This window comes from Citrus sinensis, chromosome 8, assembly GCF_022201045.2.
Source record: "Citrus sinensis cultivar Valencia sweet orange chromosome 8, DVS_A1.0, whole genome shotgun sequence".
NCBI lineage: Eukaryota > Viridiplantae > Streptophyta > Magnoliopsida > Sapindales > Rutaceae > Citrus > Citrus sinensis.
The window spans coordinates 17,897,097-17,918,382 of record NC_068563.1 but is presented as its reverse complement, the minus strand read 5'-3'; the positions used below and the strand labels follow the sequence as shown (position 1 = coordinate 17,918,382).

The 21,286-nt window shown below is 32.4% G+C and overlaps 1 protein-coding gene across 2 annotated transcripts; it reads left to right on the top strand.

Annotated features, from left to right (window-relative positions):
* Positions 1–13,971: 13,971 nt before the first annotated feature.
* Positions 13,972–20,735, top strand: LOC102620019 (uncharacterized). 2 transcript variants are annotated; one of them, XM_006487490.3, is made up of 5 exons: positions 13,972–14,115; positions 16,164–16,658; positions 17,083–17,196; positions 17,321–17,763; positions 19,767–20,735. In XM_006487490.3, exons 2-5 carry the CDS (start codon positions 16,170–16,172, stop codon positions 20,446–20,448), a joined length of 1,728 nt encoding a protein of 575 aa, XP_006487553.2. In that variant the 5' UTR covers positions 13,972–14,115; positions 16,164–16,169; the 3' UTR covers positions 20,449–20,735. The 2 variants fall into 2 exon arrangements, with proteins under 2 accessions (XP_006487553.2, XP_052288323.1); XM_052432363.1 differs by having other exon boundaries at positions 19,718–19,909.
* The last annotated feature ends 551 nt before the right edge of the window (positions 20,736–21,286 follow it).

The following is a 21,286-nucleotide window of genomic DNA, read 5'->3' as shown; positions in this document are numbered from 1 at the left end:
TAGTGTAAATTTATTACCTTACTCATATTTGTGAAACTTAGACTGAGAGAATTAGACCCAACTTCAGTGGTGTTACAGCTTGCAGATCGGTCCATGAAAATACATTGTGGTATTGTGGAGGACGTGCTTATCCAGGTAGATAAGTTTTATTTTCCTGTTGATTTCATTGTAATTGACACTCAACTAGTTCAAGATTCAAAAAAGTACATCCCCATTATCCTAAGCTGACCTTTCTTGACAACTGCCGATACTCAAATTCAATGCAGGACTGAAAATATGCAGTTGTCCTTTGGCAATATAACTATGGAGCTAAATATCTTCAACATTGCCAAATAACTACACAATGCAGATTATGGAATTGTTGATGTGGATTTAATAGAAGAATTAATAGATAATACTTTTCTTTCAAACCTTAGTGATGACCCTTTACAAACATGTTTAACTCACTTTGGTTTGGATTTTGATATTGACAGATCAGTTGATGAGGTCAACGCCTTATTTGATTTAGCACCATCCATGGACACTAATAAATAGAAGTTAAGAGTTGAACAACTAGCACCATCAGAGAAGAAACCCAACCCATCATCAGAATCACCACCAAAACTCAAGCTCAAATCATTACCCAACACTTTGGAATATGAGTTATTGGGAGAAGAAAGCGCTCTGCCAGTAATCATTTCATCATCTCTAAACGACAAACAAAAAGGTAAGTTGTTAGAAATTTTAAAAGAGCACAAAAGAGCATTACGATAGACCATAGCTGACGTAAAATGTATAAACCCGGTAGACTGTATGCATTACATTCACCTTGATGAAAATGCTAAACCTACTAGAGAAATGCAACGTCGGTTGAATCGTAACATGAAAAAAGTTATTAGAACTGAAGTCCTTAAACTATTAGACGCATGTATCATTTACCTAATTTCTGATAGTTCATGGGTCAGTCATGTGCAAGTTGTCCCCAAAAAGTCAGGAGTCACAGTAGTTACCAATGCTAATAATGAATTGATATCCACTAGAGTGACTATAATGTAGCGCGTATGCATTGATTATAGAAAGTTGAATTCAGTCACACGTAAAGAAAATTTTCTTTTACCATTTATCGATCAAATACTTAATAGATTAACAGGTCATGAATTTTATTGCTTTCTAGATGGCTATTCAGGATATAATCAGATTTCTGTAGCACCAAAAGATCAAGAGAAGACCACTTTTACTTGTCATTTTGGTACTTTTGCATATAAGAGGATATCATTTGGATTATGTAATGCACCTGCTATATTTCAACGATGCAGTTAAGCTTTTTTCTTATATGGTTGACCGGTTCCTTAAAGTCTTTATGAATGATTTTTCTGTCTTTGATGATTAATTCGATCAATGTTTACATCATCTAACACTAGTTCTGTAGAGTTGTATAGAGAAGAATTTAGTTTTAAATTGGGAGAAGTGTCATTTTATAGTAAAACAAGGTATTGTTCTTGGTCACATCATTTCAAGCAAAAGTATTGAGATTGATAAAGTTAAGGTGGATCTCATTTTCAATCTTCCTCTACCTAAAATAGTCAGAGAAGTAAGATATTTCCTTAGGCATGATAGTTTTTATAGACTTTTCATTAAAGATTTCAGCAAAGTTCCTAGACCTTTATGCAATCTACTTGCTAAGGATGTACTTTTTATCTTTGATAATTCATGTCTTATGGCATTCAAAAAACTAAAGCAGTTGTTGACATCATCACCCATCATTCAGCCCTCAAATTGGAACTTACCATTTGAGCTCATGTGTGATACATTTGATGATATATTAGGAGCAGTATTAGGACAAAGAGTTGATCGAATTCTCCATATTATTTACTATGCTAGTATGACATTGAATGATACACATTTGAACTATTCAACCACTGAAAAATAAATGCTAGAAGTAGTGTTTGCATTAGAGAAATTTTAATCTTATCTCATTAGTTATAAAATAATTGTGTTCACAGATCATGCTGCTCTTAAATATTTATCACAAATAAAGATACAAAAGCTAGACTAATTCGTTGGGTGTTACTTTTATAGGAATTTGACCTTGAATTCAAAGATAAGAAAGACACATAAAATGTTGTGGCAGACCATCTCTCTCGTCTCAATTTTGACACAATTTCAGAACTATTACTATTGAATGAATCATTTTCAGATGAACAATTGATGAGTGTGGAAGTATTACTATAGTATGCTGATATAGTTAACTATCTTGTTATAGGTCAACTTCCAGAGCATTGGACTAAACAGGACTAAGCCAAATTTTTTGCGAAAATAAAGAATTTCTTTTTGGATGACTCTTATCTGTTCAGGTATTGTGCAAATCCAATTGTCAGATGATGTGTCCCAGAAAGTGAATTTCAAAATATTCTTTCATTATGCCATGAACAAGCTTGTGGAGGCCATTTTAGCACTAAGAAAACAGCTACTAAAGTTTTACAATATGGTTTCTATTGGCCAACAGTATTTCGAGATACTTACACTTTTTGCTCTTCATGTGATAAGTGTCAATGAATGAGGAGCGTTACACGAAAGAATATAATACCACTAGCCCTAATTTTAGTGGTTGAGATTTTTTTTGTATGGGGTATCTACTTCATGGGGCCCTTTCCCCCTTCTTTTGCCCATCAATACATATTGGTTGCTGTTGACTATCTATCAAAATAGGTAGAAGTAATTCCATGTGGAACCAATGATCACAAAGTGGTGATAAGATTTTTGAAAAGTAACATTGTTTCATGCTTTGGATTCCCTCGAGCAATAATCAGTGATGGTGGTGCCCACTTTTGTGACAAATCATTTAAAGCTCTTTTAACAAAGTATTCCATAACTCACAAAGTGGCAACCCTATATCATCCGCAAACCAGTGGCCAAGTTGAGATCTCCAATCAAGAAATAAAGCACATATTAGAAAAGACGATAATACCAAAAAAAAAAGATTGGTCATTGAGACTCGATGATATATTATGAGCATATAGAACAACTTTCAAGACCCCAATTGGGATGTCACCTTATAGGCTAGTGTATGAAAAAGCTTGCCACCTACTTGTGGAACTCGAGCATCATGCGTAGTGGGCCATCAAGAAATTCAACTTTGACATGCAGCAAGCTAATTCAGAAAGAAGATTACAGCTAGCAAAACTTGAAGAAATTTGCAATGATGCATACGAAAATGCCAAGATTTACAAGCAGCGAATGAAAGTCTTTCATGACAAGTAAATTATGACAAAATCTTTCACCCTAGGTTAGAAAGTACTTTTATTCAATTCTTGCTTGCACCTATTCCCTAGTAAGTTACGGTCTCGATGGTCTGGCTCTTTTATTGTTCACATTATTTTTCCACATGGAGCAATTAAAATTAATGATCTAAAGAACGATGTCACTTTTAAAGTTAATGGTCAAAGATTAAAGTCATTTCTAAAGTACCAACCATATCGAGAAGATATCGAAATAGATCTGAGTGACCCACCAAATTTGAACTGAGATTTTTTTCTTTTTTTTCGGTGATTTAATTTTTTCTTTTCTTTCTTTTTACTATTCTTTGGTGATTGAAATTATTTTTAAATAAGTGTGTTTGTTTAACCATTAAGTTTTCTTTTGTCACTTTTAATCATGTATGCCTCAACTAGACAGATCCTCTTAAACTTTCTTAGACAACTTCAACGTGTACAATCTCATCTCAGATGCCAGATACGATTTTGTAAAACACATCATATTTGGAACTAAGACCACCAGAGTTAGTATCTCATGTTGAGGCTTTAGAAAGACAACTCAAAGAAATTAAGGGAGGTATCTACGACATCCAATTAGAACTTGAGGTAAATTCAATAAGAGGATGTTTGTGAAATTAATTTTCTTTATGTGCTTTAGTTTGTTACCTCGGTTAAGTGACGGATAATGGTACTCCGTGCCAATCAAAGTCGGTTACTTCAGTTTTCCATAATAATTGATATTCTGAGATGAAATTATGGACAAGAATGCGATTTTAGCAAAGCTCACAATCAATTTCCTTCACTTCTTTAGAATGCCCTCCTTACAATCTATAAAGTTCGGTTCAAACACATGCGATTGGTTATGAGGAATAACATCTCTACTGACATATGTTGGTTAATCGAGGCCAAAGTACGATTAGTAGGTGAGTTGCATCTCAAATTTATTGCATACATGCCTGGTTGTGATAAAAGAAATTACTCAAGAAAACAAAGAGCTCGAAAACTTCCCGTTGCTTGTCATAAGTGTGCCAGAATAAGAATCCATGTTCTTTAGGAATAGTGTCTAATAACAAAAATACAAGATTCAATTCATTAGGGATGACTTGAATAAAGAGTCATTGAATGATATCTTTTTGTCTCTTGAAACGCATCCCAGTGGATACGTACAAAGAGCAATTCTCCAGTTATGGCCATTATTTCAGAAGGAGCGTGCACAATATAGTCTCGAGAATCTGACTATAAATGACCATGTTTGCCAGTTTATAAGAAAATTGGATGGGAAGCCTATCATCAACACATAGAGGGCGTTCAAGTCGTTTCTGCACGCAAAACCAGAGGAAGATGTGAGCCACAGTCACAACTACCTGTAAATGTCTTTTTATTTCACTGTTGTTTTATCATTTGCATTCTTGTCTTTAATAATTTTATTTTATCATTGTTTGCTTTTTCTTTTTACTATTTCTTTTTTGACTCTCGAGTCATGTGCTTTACGCGTTAATTGATACAGACATGTTACCTTATACACAGCTATGAACCATTATCACCAAGATCCTTAAATATGATATTTTTTAACACTCGCAAATTATTTTTGAGAAGTATCACAATGGTAGCTACTCTCAATAAACAATTAAAGAACATTTGTGTACTTTCTAGGTTTAACTATGGCAAATATAAAGAGTTCATTGAGGCAACCATCGATCTTGGTCGAAGTATAGCGAAAAGAAAATTACACTTGGTGTATAGAGGAGGTGACCGATGGTTATTAAAACTGGTCTCAGAAGCTGCTTATATCAAAGGGAGCCAAGTGTTAGGTATCATCCCAGAATCCTAAAACTTTTGGGCTATTTTTCTAACTCACTAATTGGAGAAGCGTTAGTCGTCTCAGGTATGCAAGAGAGAATAACTAAAATGCTAAATCATGCTGATACTTTTATTTTCCTACTAGGAGATCTTGCGACTCTAGAAGCATTAATCACATTAGCATCTTGGGCCCATCTGAACATTCATCATAAACTCATCGGTTTGTTAAATGTTAATAACTTTTATGATTGTTTTATCGCATTTCTAAACCATGCAATAAAAAAACTATTTCATTCTTTTCACAGCGAAAATTTTTTTTTATTTGTGCTCATACTGCGAATGAGCTACTTGATCTCCAGAGTTAGATTCTAGAACCTTTGTGTTGGATTGGCCAACTAATTATGGTAGCAGTAGCCGCACTAAGAAGTGCAAATTAGATTTAACTCTCTGCTTGTAAATATTTTCTTCTGTGTTGTAGCACCCAAGTGATGCCTTCTAAACTCTACTTTTTTCCTCTATAATATTGAGGACAATGTTTCATTCTGGTTGGGGGGAGGGAATAGTTGATATTTCTGGAATGTCTCAATTCTGGTGAAGTTTTTACTGATTTTTATTGTAGAGACTAACTGTGACTAAATTTTTTAGTCGAAGATGGTTGAGTATGGAGTGTAGTGACTCTAAAAACACATCTTCTTAGTTTGGAAGTTAAAAAAGAATTACTTTCCAGATATTTTCTTTTTCTTTATTATCTTATTATTAAGCTTCGACAATCATTTTAAGTGTGATCTTTCTAACTTCTTTTTTTACCAATTAGTTTTTCTACATCATTTTCACCTTTCTGCATGCATATTTTTCATATTTAGAATAGGTTTGAGGGTAGAATGTCTTTTAAAAAAAATTATGACAATTTTATAGGATCTTTTAACATTGGATGACATTATAACTTTTAAATTTTAGTATTTGTATTATCTTTGGTCTTGAGTTATGTTACACCATGTTTGCTACTCTACATGTTGATGTCGGAGACAAATATAAGTTTTTGAGCCTGTCTTTTTTGAGTTTTTGAGCCTGTCTTTTTTCTTGGAGAATAACCATTTTTACTCATTCTTCATACAGCTTAGCAGTTTATTATTTTATACATGATCTCTATATTTCTTTTGAGTCAACCCTCTAAAACAAATGTGTGTTGCTACATCTGAAGGTCTATATAACTAGTAGATATGGAAGATTATTTAGAGCCCTAAAAGATAATGGAAATTGTATATTTGACCCGTTTGAGCCTTTCTAGCTATCCCTTTTGTGAAATATCCATAATTAACATTTTTAAGCCTTTTATATAAAAAAAATTATTTTTCTTTGTCAACTTATCATCTGGACCCACTCCGATTTGGAATATTACCTGATATCTTACAAGTTCCATCACCTATTTATACTTGAGAAAAATGTAAATAATTATTTTGTTCAGTAAAGTTGTGTCATACAAAAAAATAAATTTAGATAAAAAAAATAATAAATAAGCAAAATTTAACTTGTGATTTCCAAAAAATCTCTATTTTTTCTCAAACATATATTTTGTTTTCCCCCTCATTTGTTAGCCATGTCCCTAACCTATATTACGTCCTAATAAAAATCCTTCTTGATTTATAGTTATAACAAAGAAGTTAGTTATACGGGCTAGTCTGAAGTAGAAGTAGTTATACGGGCTAAAAAGATATAATGGTGCATAAAAAATGAATACATTGGTTTGATTAGCATTTTGTTTGACTTAAGATTGTATTATTTCTAAGCTGTGGGTATATTTCTTTCATCTTTGTGAGAATGTGTGATATTACTTCTTTATTATTTTCTCTCAATTTACCATTCATTGGAGTGACTATTTTTATTGGGTTTAATTTCTTTGTGAGAGTGTCACTACTATCGGTGAGATTTTGGGGTTTGACATGTCATTCTTGAAAGTGGCTTGATTATTGTAGCTGTGACAAAGTCTACTGGACTGATTCATGTGGATGGTTGATGTGGAGGTGATATTTCTTTAGGCTGGAGATAATGCTTGTGAGAGTGTCACTACTATTGGTAAGATTTTGAGGTTTGACATGTCATTCTTGAAAGTAGCTTGATTACTGTAGCTGTGACAAAGTCTATTGGACTGATTCATGTGGATGGTTGATGTAGGGGTGATATTTCTTTAGACTAGAGATAATGGTTATACTTTTATTTGATTGCTATCATTAGTCTGATTGAATAAACACGAATGTTTAAAAAAATCAAAAAATCATTTTGGGTTTGAATGTTGATTTCACTTAATTTGCTAGGGACTAGCAACAAGCTGGTTGGGTGTGTGTTGAAGTGCCAGAAAGTGTATATTTATAAAGGACAAAATCGTCATTTTACACTGCAAGTCTCACTAACATCCCTACTTCTATGTAGGGGTGGCAAAAAAGCCCGGGCCGGCCCGGCCCTTATGCATGAGGGCCTGGACAAGGGCCCAAGAAAAAAAGCCCGGACAAAGCTTAGCCCGCTACTTTTTTTAAAAAATAATTTTATAAATTAGAATAATATAATTAAAATTGAAAAGTAATTTTAAAATAAAAAAGAAAACTTAAATTCTTAACTTATAAATCAATTATGATTCAAAAAAATTAAAATTATGATACTAAATTCTCTCTTTTGTGTCAATTAATTAAGAGAGCATTTGAATTAGAAAATCTAGTATTAAAGAAAATTAAAGTTATGAGCTTTTATTTGCTTTATTTATTATTTTAATTTGAAATATTCATTTTCTTTAATTTATTTATGATTTTAATAACTTGTTGATCATTAATTTATTTCAAATTTACAATAATTTAAAATTTTAAAAATAAATAAATAAAGCCCAAGTTCAGCCCGAGCCTGGCCCGGCCTAGGCCCGCACGCTTAACTGACATCGGGCCTGGACCTGGGCTTAAAAAAGCACGGCCCAGGCCCGTTGTTTGCCATCCCTACTTCTACGTATTAAAGTCCCTTGTGTTTTAATTATGTGTGTTTTATTATAATTAAGTATTTTATATATTTTAGGGGCATCATGGTCATTTCACAATAAACGAGAGATCAGATAGCAAAACGAACAACAATTTTGAACTCAGGACAGTCGAAAATTTTAGGAGAAGCATAAAATGATAAACGACATTGTTCACATGTACGGTACTGTTTATGACATTGTTCACATATACGGTACGATGATGTGGCATTTGACTGCTTATGTGGCGTTGAGTAATGATATGGCATTGACTGATGATGTATCACGATCCTATTGGACTAAAATACTAATATGGCGTTGACCGGTGATGTGGCAGTATGTTAGTGGACTGAAAAACGTGCGTACAGTACATGCATATACATAGAATGGCAGCCCTGATGATGTGTTCTATCCAATCAGAACTTGCCACGTGTCGCAATCCTGAGCATCCAAATTGTTTTAATCTGATGGCCATGATTTACTCATTATATCTATAAATAGGGGGCTCCCCCCTAATTTGACACCCTTGAATTCATTTTTCAACTCTATTTTTTGTAATTCATTTTCTATCTTGTATTTTCTACTTATTTTATTAAATTCTCATTTTACCCTAATTCAATTATGAGTAGCTAATTTTTTTTCAAGTTTGGGTCGAAGGTGAAGTCTCAACATGTTCCATGGGCTTAATTTGGTAAATTTACTTTCTCTTCCCCTCAAATTTATGTGGATGTTTTGACTTTTCGTCGATAGATAGTAATAATATTGTCTAGATATTTCACTGGTATAACCGTCTCCCTAGTGTAAGATTATTATTATTTGGCACGATAAGCACTTAACTCCATATTTTTTTTAGTGAGATTTATGAGAAGTGAAACCCCCCCCCCTCATGATTTAATTGGCACTAATAAGGAATATTAATCATATGGTACATGTTGAGTGCAGATCCAAAAACTCAAGTGTTTCATTTCAATAGTTTTCACTTTAATTTATTCCCACCATTTTAATTTAAATTTTAGGATAGTCTAAATTACTTTCACCACAAATCCAACCACCCTCTTAAAAAGTTAACTCTACACACAATTAAAATTCACTTCCTCATGGGATTGACACCCATCACCATTGATCTATTCTACAATAGATTCATACACTTGCGAGTTCAATAAAATTTGCACAACAGCTACGCAACTTAAGAGGCAAGTGATTGGGTTTTTGAAGCGAAAGCATTAAAACTACACAACAATTTAAACTAATGCCTTAATAAAATCAATAAAAATAAGTTTAACAATAAACAATATTAAAAGGATAATGGAAGAGAGAGCAAACAAGAGAGCTTTTATGTGGTTCGACAAAACCCACTTACGTCCACGCCTCCAAGCAAACCAAGCTTGAGGAACTATCCAAACCTCCCAAGGTTTCAAGAGTTGTACAATTGACTTTTATGGTGTCAATTGACCTTTACAATAAGAGATTATCCAAAATCTCTTAACCCGAGTGTTTGTCACACTTACAATCACTCAACTTTTGATAATAAAATGAAGATTAAAAAGAATTCACTCTCACAAGTGTATGTATAAAAATGGTATCTCAACAATGAATCAATGTATGAAGATTTGCAAAATGAAAGCTCAAGATATGTTGTATGAACTGATTTTTCCGAGAAAAACTTATTAGATTTGATTTGGATTTGAGTTTACATAGTTTAGACAAGTAGACTAGCCGTTATTGACCTCCAAAAAATAGCTGGACCACCACTTGAATCAAGCGGTTAACTGCTAGGCTTATGTGGTAACTTACGGTTGCAGTTTTGAAATTAAAAATTGGCCCAGGTGATCAACTGCTACCATCAGGCGGCTAGCAGCTAACTTTCTGTCTTCTCAAGCGGTTAGCCGCCACATTTTGGCCGGCTAGCTGCTACAGTTCCAATATTTACATTTTATAAATTATATTACGGTCTAAAATGTTTTAATTTTTGCAGATATATCCAATTTTGGAATTTAAATCAATACTTATTGAAATCAAAGATTGCAAAACTCTTTCATTTTAGTTCATATCTTGAAAAAACAACCCATTTTATAAATTTACTTATCTTATAATTATAAAACCTTTAAGTTATAAAAAATTATGATTTATTAAATAAAATCTTAAGCTTTTTAAATGATAAATCATGCATATATTAAATCATACCAACATTACAAAAGTTATAGAAATAAAGATCACTTCGAGCTAATACTTGTTCTAGGTCGTGTCGTTATCCGTTGAGTGTCTTGAGCTTGATTTCACTTGATTCACTTGAATAAATTTTGCCTTTCAAGTGCTAGTGAAGTTGTAAAATATAATAACATATGTTTATTATTATCAAAATTATTGTTTGTATACCCCTTTAGGCTAACATAGGATACTACAAACTTGTATGAAAAAGAAATTGAACCAAGATATATCCAATCGTTGACCATAAATAATGCCCCCAATGATCATGTCTATGGTTCACCAAATCTTCTAGTTAGTTGGCCAGCACTTCCTCAAATTAACTTGAAAGTTAGAGAGTTCAAGTGGCTATCGGAGATTTTTAGAAACATGTTTAAAAGGTAATTTAATATATATTTATGAGTAATTTTCTAATAAATGATCATTTATTTTATTAAAATAAGAAATGAATTAAAATATAAAAAGCACAAACTCAAATACAATATGTCTTGTCATGTATTGAATTAAAATTTATGATTTTCTATATTTTAACTTGGTCCTTACCATACTTAAAGTAAGAGATCCTTTATAAAATCATGATATTTATAATATTATTTATTAAAATCATGATATCATTTATTTATTTAATAAATTATAAACATAAAACAATTAATTTTTTTTTAAACTAAGATATAGATTAATTTTAAAAAGTTTATACTAATAAACTACATTAAAAAGTTTAGTTATTTATAAAATCATAACATTTTATGTTTACCTTTCATTCAAAAAAAAAACTTACTTTGATATACTTTGGCTCACATGTTATCGGTGGCTCATATGCCGCATGCTAGCCCACCAATCAAGTGTGCTTATTACGTGTTTTTTTATGTGCCGTGTTTTAACCCATCTCTAATCGTGTCATGTTTTTTCGGCTTAATTTCTAAGCCTGGCCCGACCCGCATGCATGTCGTGTCGTGCCACGTGCCTTATCAAAATGTACTCATATTGTACCGTGTTGTACAGACACGTGTCGTGGCACGTGCTGCCTGGCCCATTGGCCCCACACACACGCACACGCGCGCACACACACATATAATTTTTCTCTAATAAAGACATTCTCATTTTGACAAGTGAGGATTCCACTAAAAGGAGAAAAAAAACATGTTATCTACTGTATTTCTGTATTATTTTGTATTTTAATGGTATTCTCACTTTAACAAACACGTATATATGTTTAAGTAAATTTCACTTGATGTTATATCTATTTTAGTCATTTGTATTCTAACAATAATTTAACAATAATACTTACGAAATAATTAATTGGTTATCTATTAGGGAAATTATCAGTCATGTACCATTAAATGACACCAGTATCAAACGTGTTACAACACTTTTCAAGTGTATCACTCGTATACCCTAAGTTGACAAAACACTTCTGTCATCCACCAATCCATTAACTGTCATTTGCGAGCGCTGACATCATAAGGGTAATCTATTTTTTTAAAAAAAACGACATGTCATCCCATTTACCTAGTAAAAAACGACATGTCATATGATATATTTTGATAAAAATGACATGTCATTTCATTTATCGGATAATTGTTAATAATTGCTAAAAAAAAAGCTACTTTATAACCGAATCTACTCCTCCAAAATTTAACCTAAATTATAGAGGATCTAATCCTCCAAGCTCCAACTTGAATTTTTTATGGTATAATATGTATAATTATAAATAATATGTTGTTAATAATTTTTTATGGTATAAGATGGATATTTTTTATGGATAATTGTTAATAATATGTACCATTAATAATTCATATTTTTTTAGTAAAAAATGTATTGTTAATAACCAAATAAAAAAATTTTGTGTATTGAAAATTTACATTAATTTCAAGTTAAATTTATCTTTTTACCTCATTTTGATTTTAAAGGGTAAAATAGTCATTTTGCTCAAATTTTGTTAAGTTCTTAACGATAGTAAACGAAAAGGTGGACGCCATAACTCTTTTGTCAACTTATTGTATACAAGTAATATAAGCAAAAAGTATTGTAGCATGTTTGATACTAGTGTCGTTTAAGGGTATATGACTGATAATTTCCATATCTATTATTTCCATAACACAACTAACAACAATTATTTCAAAGAATATTATTATTTTACCACTCAATTTTTCTGACCTGTCACTTTACTACTAAAGTTTTTTGACAATTACATTTTCCTATTTGAAGTTTTACTTTATATCATTTTACTATCAAATTGTTAAAATTAACATAAATTGCACTAAAAGTCTATTTTACCCCTAACCTGTATAAGTGTAATTTAACCCTCTAAATTAAAAAAAAATTAATTGTATAAAAGAAATAATACATTTATCGATATCATATATATCTAAAATAATTAATTGGTAAAATTACAAATATTACACCTTGTAAAATTTTAAAAATATTAAATATAATGAAATTTCTAAAATAACTCTGACATTAGTAATTTATTAATACAGTTAACGCTTTCATAATAATATGAAAAATAAAATAAAATATTAAGTCAGAAAAATAATTGTTAGAAAATTTTAATAATAAAATAATATATCTAAAAATATAAAATGATAAAATAATAATATCTCTTTATTTTAAAAGGTACACCATGAGATACTTTTTATTTTTTAAAAGATATAAAAAAAACTGTGGGTAATTAAAGATGGCCAATGGGCCGGGCGGCACGTGGCACGACATGGGTACGACACGTGTCCGTACGGCACGAGCACGTTTCAGTAGGGCACGAGGCGCGGCACGACACACAAGTGGGCCGTACCGAGCCTAGAATTTTAGGCACGCGGGCCTCAAAAACATGATACGATTAAAGATGAGATAAAACACAGCACGCAAAAAAACACGTAATAAGCACGGTTCATTGGTAGGCTAGCACGCGGCCCATGGGCCATCAATAGCACGTGGGCCAAAATATATTTAAGTAAATTATTTTAATAAAAAGTAAATATAAAATGTTATGAAATTAAAGTAAAATATCTTGAAATTAAATGTTTTAATATATTTTTTAGCATATACTTTTAAAAATTAATTTAAATCATTAAATCTTAGTTTAAATAAATATTCTAATTTTTTTATATTTATAATTTATTAAATGAATAAGTAAATATCATGATTTTAATAAATAAAATTATAAATATCATAATTTTATTTATGATATTTATTAAATGAATAATATTATTTATGATATTTAATTTTATTTATGATATTTATTTAATTATTTATTTATGTTTATAATTTATGAAATGAATAAGTAAATAAGTAAATATAATGATTTTAATAAATAAATTTATAAATATCATAAATTTATAAATGATAAATAAAAAAATAAAAAATTTACAACATTAATAATAAAATATTTTTTATATGAAATATTTTTCATATTAATATTAAATCATAACTTAGTTAATATTTAATAGAGATATGTTTTATTTGTGAATGAAATATTTTTCATATTTATTATTATTATATTGGTAGGCTTAAAAAAATACGCTAAACACGTGGACTTGAATAAAACACGTTAGATACATAGACTCTTTTAAGCACATAAAAAAAAAAGTTAGTGTTTTGGACACGGCCCACAGTTACGCTGGGCTGAACTAAAAAAAAGGTGGGCACGGCATGTGCCGTGCCGGCCCACGAGTCCTTATGGGCCGACAGTTGATGGGCACAGCATAGCCCATTGGCCATAGTTACGGGTAATTGCATCTGCTGACGTCCACGTGTTATCCAGTGATGAAATCAGGGCTGTTCCTTTTACCTTTCGCTATTTAAACGAAAAAAGAAAAAGAAAACGTTTAACTGTCAGTGCTTGGCCGTCGCCGTTTTCTTGGCAGTCGTCGTTCATGTTTTAAGGTATAAATTATTCTTGTTGATTAAACTCCTTTTTCATAATTTTTTTTTTTGAAATTCGTATTCAAAATTCTGTGTAATGCTTCGACGCGGATTCATAGGCATTTGAGATTAATAGAACTAATTTCTGTAAATGATTTATCATTTACAAAATTAAGAGAAACGATTTTTCTTTTTTAATGGGGAGGGAGGGAATGTTAGGGTTTTCAGTAAAAATAACTTATGAATTTGTAAGCAGATACTTCAATTTGATGTGCATTGTCTGCATTGTAGTGAGAGGATGATTGCTCTTAAGTTGAAGCATTGATCAGTTGTGATTGACAATTTGAGGAAGGGTGTGTGGGAATTGAGGCCATTTTTGTTTTAATCCATAGAATGAAATTGTCTGTTGTCAAGTATAAATCGATGAATAGTTGGTAACACCTAGCTACTAAGTAAACTTTTGTTCTTTCAAAGTTAAGCAAAAGTACAGCAGTCCTAAACATACACAAGCTTGATAAGTTTCTTGTTAAGGTAGAAGCAATCACATGAATCTTGGCCTGCAAGATGAAGTAGAATGACCTTCTGTAAGTATCAGGTTAAGTAGGGATGCATATCTTGAATGTTGAGGATGACTGCTACCTTTAACAAGTGTTCAAGAATATATTTATCTATTCATTTGCACAACCTGGTGTTGCTGTATGTTTTTTAACAGTGATTTTAGTGGTCTATCAATATATAATGCTGCATTTCTTTTTAAAAAAATTTGGTTGATCTCGTTTGTCTCTATTCAGTTTAGCTCACGTGAACAGAAAAGCTTAAACCATCTGAAGGTTTTTTATCATTAACATTATATTTATTTTACATGTGTAATGATCAATATTTTTTACCTGATTCTTGTTCTTCAATTTGATCCGAGTTGGCAAATGATTGTTGGGTTTATTTTTCATTGATTTAGGGTATATTTTGTAAAAACCAGAATAACATTGTCTTTATTCATTCCTACGAGGCTATGACCAGTGCCGCTGCAACAAAATGTAGTAAAATGTTGCCAAGCTTGTTGAGAATGACCACTGATTACTTAATAGTTTAGTTTGAACCAGTGCAAAATAAAGTAGATGTTTGCTGCTACATCATAGATGCATGCAGTAATGTTTGTGGAAGCCAACAGGTTGCTAACAAGTGCATAATTTTAGTGAAGTCTTTCTTTTAATATGAACATCTTGTGATACTTATGATTTGAGATTCAGTTTCAATCCCTCCTTTTGCTATGACTTTTTAATTTTTTCTCGCATCTAATTGATCACCTTGTAGGCGAAGAAAATTTAGAGTGTAAGTAAGTAGTAATAATGGTTGTTATTTAGTTCAAAAGTATGATTGTTTGCATGCTGGAAGACTGAATGTTGAAGATAACCCCATAGGATTAAAAATGAGCTCATATGGATCCAAATCTACTTGTATTTTGAATTTTTTTCTCTGACATATTGCAAGTGAAATCACTGTTACATCCTTTATGTTTTACCCCGAAAGGACTACTAATACTGGTAGTGAAACTCGTTTACACACACACACACACACACAGAGAGAGAGAGAGAGAGCTTGTTCTCCACTGTTAATCAATTCAAATGTCAAGGGAGATCATTGGAAGATACCATATTTCCTTTTGGTGCATTTCTAAAAGAACTTTCTGTTGTTCTAGAACTAGGATAACTTCCTAGCAATGAACTTCTATTTGCTTCAATTCTCATATATTAGGCTTTTGACTAATCTAAAAGATAGTGAAATTTTGGGACTCATTTCATTTGGTTAAAGTGTAAGCAAATATCGATGATGTACTTTTTATTAATTACTTGCCTTTTAGAGGAAGGTCTAAAACTTTTAACTTATCGACTAGTAGGTAATAAATATCATGGAAGGTTTTTAATGAATTTTGAGACCTTAGTTGCATTATAGTTAAAGATTGATGTTAATGGGGTTTATTTTTTAAGTATAACACTTTTTTCAGATTTGATCTTTTTTATTCAGGATTTATGTCAAACTTGATAACCAACTCATTGATTTAACTGTAACAGGGAATTATGGCAAAGAAAAAAGGCAAGAAGATTAAAGACCAGGGATCATCAATAAATCAGTCGAAAAAGAAGATTGTAAAAGCATTGAAGATAGTTAAGAAAAAATTAAACATAAAAGCAAGTGCTGTGCCTTCTGATGGGCCCTCATCTGAGTCCAAACTTCTTCCTGATGTCACTCCAACCACTGTTATGACATCCTCTATTGTTGCTCGTGGCAATGAAGGTGCATCTAGAAGAAACCCAAAGACGGAAATTGCAGAACAAACTCCTGGGTTTATATTCATGTGCAATGGGAAAACAAAATCTGAGTGCTATAGATACCGTGTTTTCGGGTTACCGACAGGAAAATTAAAACTTGTAGAGAAAATCAAACCAGGTAGCACACTTTTTCTATTTGATTTTGACTTGAAGCTTCTTTATGGTGTATACATAGCAATGTCAGAAGGAGAGTTGGGTTTGGAGCCAACTGCATTCAGTGGGAGATTCCCTGCACAGGTAAACGATTTCATAAGCCACATGGGATAACATTCATGCTAAAGTGGGTGGAATGTTTGATGTAATGCAATGTGTGGTTATTTTGATAAAATTGAGTTTCCAATTGATTCCGTTACCTGGTGAAAATTTCTTCAGTTTGGCAATTAAATTGACCTGAATGAAATTGTCAACTTGGCATTTATCTAGTTAGAAACTGGATTGAGCTAAAATATCCATGGATGAGCTTTATTGAGTTTTCTTGCTTACTAATTAGAAAACAACGTTATAAAATACTTACTTCATGATTATGGGATATGGAGAAATTAGGATCCACTGTCTGCTTTTATGTTTGTGGGGGGGGGGGGGGGGGGGGAATACAATTTTGTGTACTGCATTAATCTCTCTCTCTCTCTCTGTGGTGCTCTGGCTGGGTGGGGTTGTTTAGGTGAAATTTAGGATTTTTATGGAGTGTTTGCCTCTGCCTGAGAAAGTTTTTAGAGAAGCTATTAAGAACAACTACCAGGGTTCCAAATTCAGACAAGATTTGAGTGGTGAACAGGTGAGATTTCAATTCACAATCTTTTTCACTGTACTGATTTGTTATTTGAAATGTTGTTATTGGGCATAACTTAATTGCAACAGTTCCATATTTTTGGGAATTTGGTCTATATTTTGTATTGTAGGTGAAAAATTTAGTGGCTTTGTTCCGCCCCATTTGTGCATCTGCTTCTGCTGCAGCTGCTAACACTCTGCAAAATGTTGCTTCACCCCATACATCACGGGCCCTAGTTGTGCCGGAGAGGTTTCAGCCGCGGGCAAGGCTGACTTCACCACATGGTTCATATTTACCTGGGATACATCATGGTTGTGCCTTTCAAATCCCTCTTTATCAATCCGAGAAGACCATTATATACCCACCATATGATCAATACAAATCAGGAGCATGTGGTGGGCTTGTGCAGCCCCCTGCTCAGTTACAGCTTGTTGTTCAGCAGGCTGCTCATCCTCATCCCATGGATCCATACTATCTGACAGAAGGACATCAACCTTATGTGCCCGAGAATCCTGGACATCAACCTTATGTGCCCGAGAATCCTTCCACGCACATTCTAGGCCCATATGGAAGGTACATTCTATTTTCTTTTAAATTTTTGGCACCATTGCATTTTGCCCTAATATTCTCTCTTTAGGCTGTTGCACGCAGCTCTTAGGACATTAGTGGTTCAATGTCTGATCAAACTTCTAAACTATTTGATTGCCCCATAAATAAAAGCCTGGCAGTAGCCATGGTTCTGTAATTGTAATTAGGGGTGTTCAAGATCGAAACCAATTCAATCCAACCAATTGATCCAATCCAAAACAATCAATTTTTTGTCAGATTGAACCTCTGATTGGATTGGATTGCAATACCAATCCATCATGGAAAATCCAATGTTATTGGATTGGTTTATGGATCAATGTGGTCAAATCCAATATAAACCAATCCAACTGATTAATTTTTATTTTCTTTATTTATATTTTAAAAGAGCATGTCAATTTTATATTTGACTTGCTAAAAAAACTAAGATCTAATTTCCCTAAAAGAATAGAACCTAATTTTGTATCGTTATAAATATAAAACAAAAATATAGAGTACAAACTGTAAGCCACAAGTAGCATTTGCTTTTCTTATTCAAATTGCAATTGTTTTTCTTTTCAATCACATGATAATAAAATATATGAATCATGAAATATAAAAAGAGTTGATTTTTTTTTCCAATTGTTAGTAATTAGAACTCTAGAGAGCAATTGACGATTTCTGTTTATAAATTTTTGTTGTAATCGGATTGATCTGACTGATTGAATCAGATTAAATTGGATTTAGGTTTTTATTGGTTTGCATTCTATTGGATTTCAATCAGTAATTGGATTGGATTAGAGCCAAAATATAAAATCTAGCAAATGATGAATTGGACTTGGATTTGGCAAAATCCAATGAATTTGAACCATTGAACGCCCCTAATTGTAATTGATAATTTTTTCTAAGCTTGCAAGTTTCTTCACTATGTCAATAATTGAGTTAGTAGTGCCCATCGTCTATCATAAGTTGCTGCTACCATCAATCTCCATTCACTACTTTCAGATATATTATAAAGTTATGGTTTTTGGTTTGTTGTATCTACATGCCTTTGGCATGCAACAAAAGATTTTCTAGTTATTTGTACACAGATTTACCAACGAAGTTTATTGTCTTAGCAACTATAAAATATTGGATAAGATGGTAATAAAAAATAGATAAAAATTTGAAAGAGATCTTCCTTTTAATTTTAGAAAATTTTTACTGGTTAAAGCCAAGCTTTCAACACAGTATGAAACAGAAATTTCAAATGATCTCCAAAAAAAAAAAAAAGCCTGTTTTATATCATTTCAAATCTTTCCTGTTTTTGTCATTTAGTGACAACACCCTTTCTATGTTCTCTATAAAAGCAGACTTTTTTTCCTTCAAATCATTAGAAAGCTTGAAAAGTGTTTATAGTGTACATGAGAGTGTGCCTTTAGACGAGAAACATTTTCTAAAATTGAAAGTAAGTTTCCTTTTGGTAATTGTATGAATTTAACATTATCTTCTTATAATGGCTATGTTATTTCATAAATTATAGATAGTATTCTTCTATAGTTTAGTATTAAGAAAGCAGAACAAAATTTTTGAGGCTACACAATAATGTGATCAGCTTTGGTGTAGCATACTAGCATTTGTGGGATTGTTAGGAACTGCTTCCTGCTTTGTTAGATAAATTTGTTTCAAAGTGTCAATGCAAATGTCAGGTTCTTTTAGAAAAGTAGAGTTGTTATACTAGAATATTCCATAAATAATATTGATTCCAAAGTTTTGCTGTTTTATTTGAGAAATATGCCCAAAGGTGGGAATGTGTAAGTATCGGATTGGGTTTGATTGCACATCCTGTAATTTGAGCTTGTATATATATCAACTGTATTGGTTGGCTCAGGTTAGGTCAGTTGGCTGTACTTGTGGCTCTGTTATTTCCTTTCAATCTACAGAAATTTATGGATGACTTATGTTATCTCCTATGCTATGCTAGTGAGCTTGGAAGGAATCCCACCAAATATTTTGGCATTGAATTCTTACAGGTATAGGCAAAATATGGAGGTAGTCCATAGGGAGCTAGTTCCAGGATATGAAAGGGAGTATCGTACATTTCTATCAGCAGAGAATAAAGAAATTGATCAACATTCACAAAATGTGGTCAATTGCTATAGTCAAAACCAGCATCCAGCTCCAGCCTTGTCGCACACTCTTTTACAAACAAATGCACAAGGAGAACATTCACAAAATGTGGTTAGGTACTATAGTCGAAACCTGGCCCCAGCTTCAGCCTCATTGCATGCTCTTTTACATGCATATGCCCAAGGAGAAAATTCACAAAATACGGCTAATTACTATAGTCAAAACCTGCCCCCAGCTTCAGCCTCATCACATGATCATTTACAGATAAATGCACAAGGAGAACATTCACAAAATATGGCTAACTACTATAGTCAAAACCTGCCCCCAGCTCCAGCGTTATCACAAGCTCTTTTACAAACAAATGCACAAGGAGAACATTCACAAAATACAGTCAATTACTATAGTCAAAACCTGCCTCCTGCTTCAGCCTCATCGCATGATCTTTTACATACAAGCACACAAGGAGAAAATTCGCAAAATATGGTTAATTACTATAGTCCAAATGTGCCCCCAGCTTCTGCCTATCATGCACCATTACAAACCAATGCACAGGAGGGCTGCTATCTTTCTTACCAACCTCACTAGCCTGTAATGACCAATGAGGGTTTACAGTGTGCATACGCTGATCCTCTGCAAAGGCCTCTGTCTGGGAGCACTACTAGCTTGGTTCAGGTTGAGGCTAATTTGCCACACTCTTGGTAACAATTTTGCTGCAGCAGCTCCAACATATCGCTAAATGGGATGGGGCTGGGTGAGTTATTACTTACACTTCTGGTAAAAGTTAGTTTTTGTAAATGAGGTCATTGTCAAATTGGAAACCATTTATCTTGCGAATATCAAGTTTTCAACTAGAATCACAAATCTTTTGGTAAGCTCACATCCACCTATTTTATCAGTGCAAGCATTAGAAATAACCAAATTAGACACCATTGGAAGTTTGAAAATGAAGTGTGTGTGTGTGGGGGGGGGGGGGGGGGGAGGAATACAAGTTCTTCCTTTTATTATTATTATTATTATTTTTGGGTGGAAATGCAAGAATTAAAGCTTTGATTTCAACATTATTTCTGAAGTCAACTCAATACTGGAGGTGATAGAAAGCCAATATAAATACTTAAATAGCATAAAAAAATACTTACAAATAAATAAACACCCAACTAGATACATGCAACTTGAACTTGTCATACTGTTTCTTATTTTATGTCTTGTTCTTGAATTTCTTGTGTTTGTTTTTTACTTTTGACTTTTTTTTTTTCAAATTTAAATTATTTTTTAGTGCCTTTTTCATTTAGAAATTTATTGCTACCATATCTAAGTGAAATATATCTTCACATATTTATTCATATTACGTGATTACTTTGATTTTGACTGTGTTTCCATTCAATATTGTGAAGATTTTGATGCTGAAGTGAAATCAACTTGTACA

Coding starts and splice junctions, on each gene's coding strand:
- LOC102620019 (XM_006487490.3), top strand. CDS start 16,170: ATGGCAAAGAAAAAAGGCAAGAAGATTAAAGACCAGGGATCATCAATA. Junction 16,659..17,082: donor GTGGGAGATTCCCTGCACAG/GTAAACGATTTC, acceptor GGGGTTGTTTAG/GTGAAATTTAGGATTTTTAT. Junction 17,764..19,766: donor ATTCTAGGCCCATATGGAAG/GTACATTCTATT, acceptor GAATTCTTACAG/GTATAGGCAAAATATGGAGG.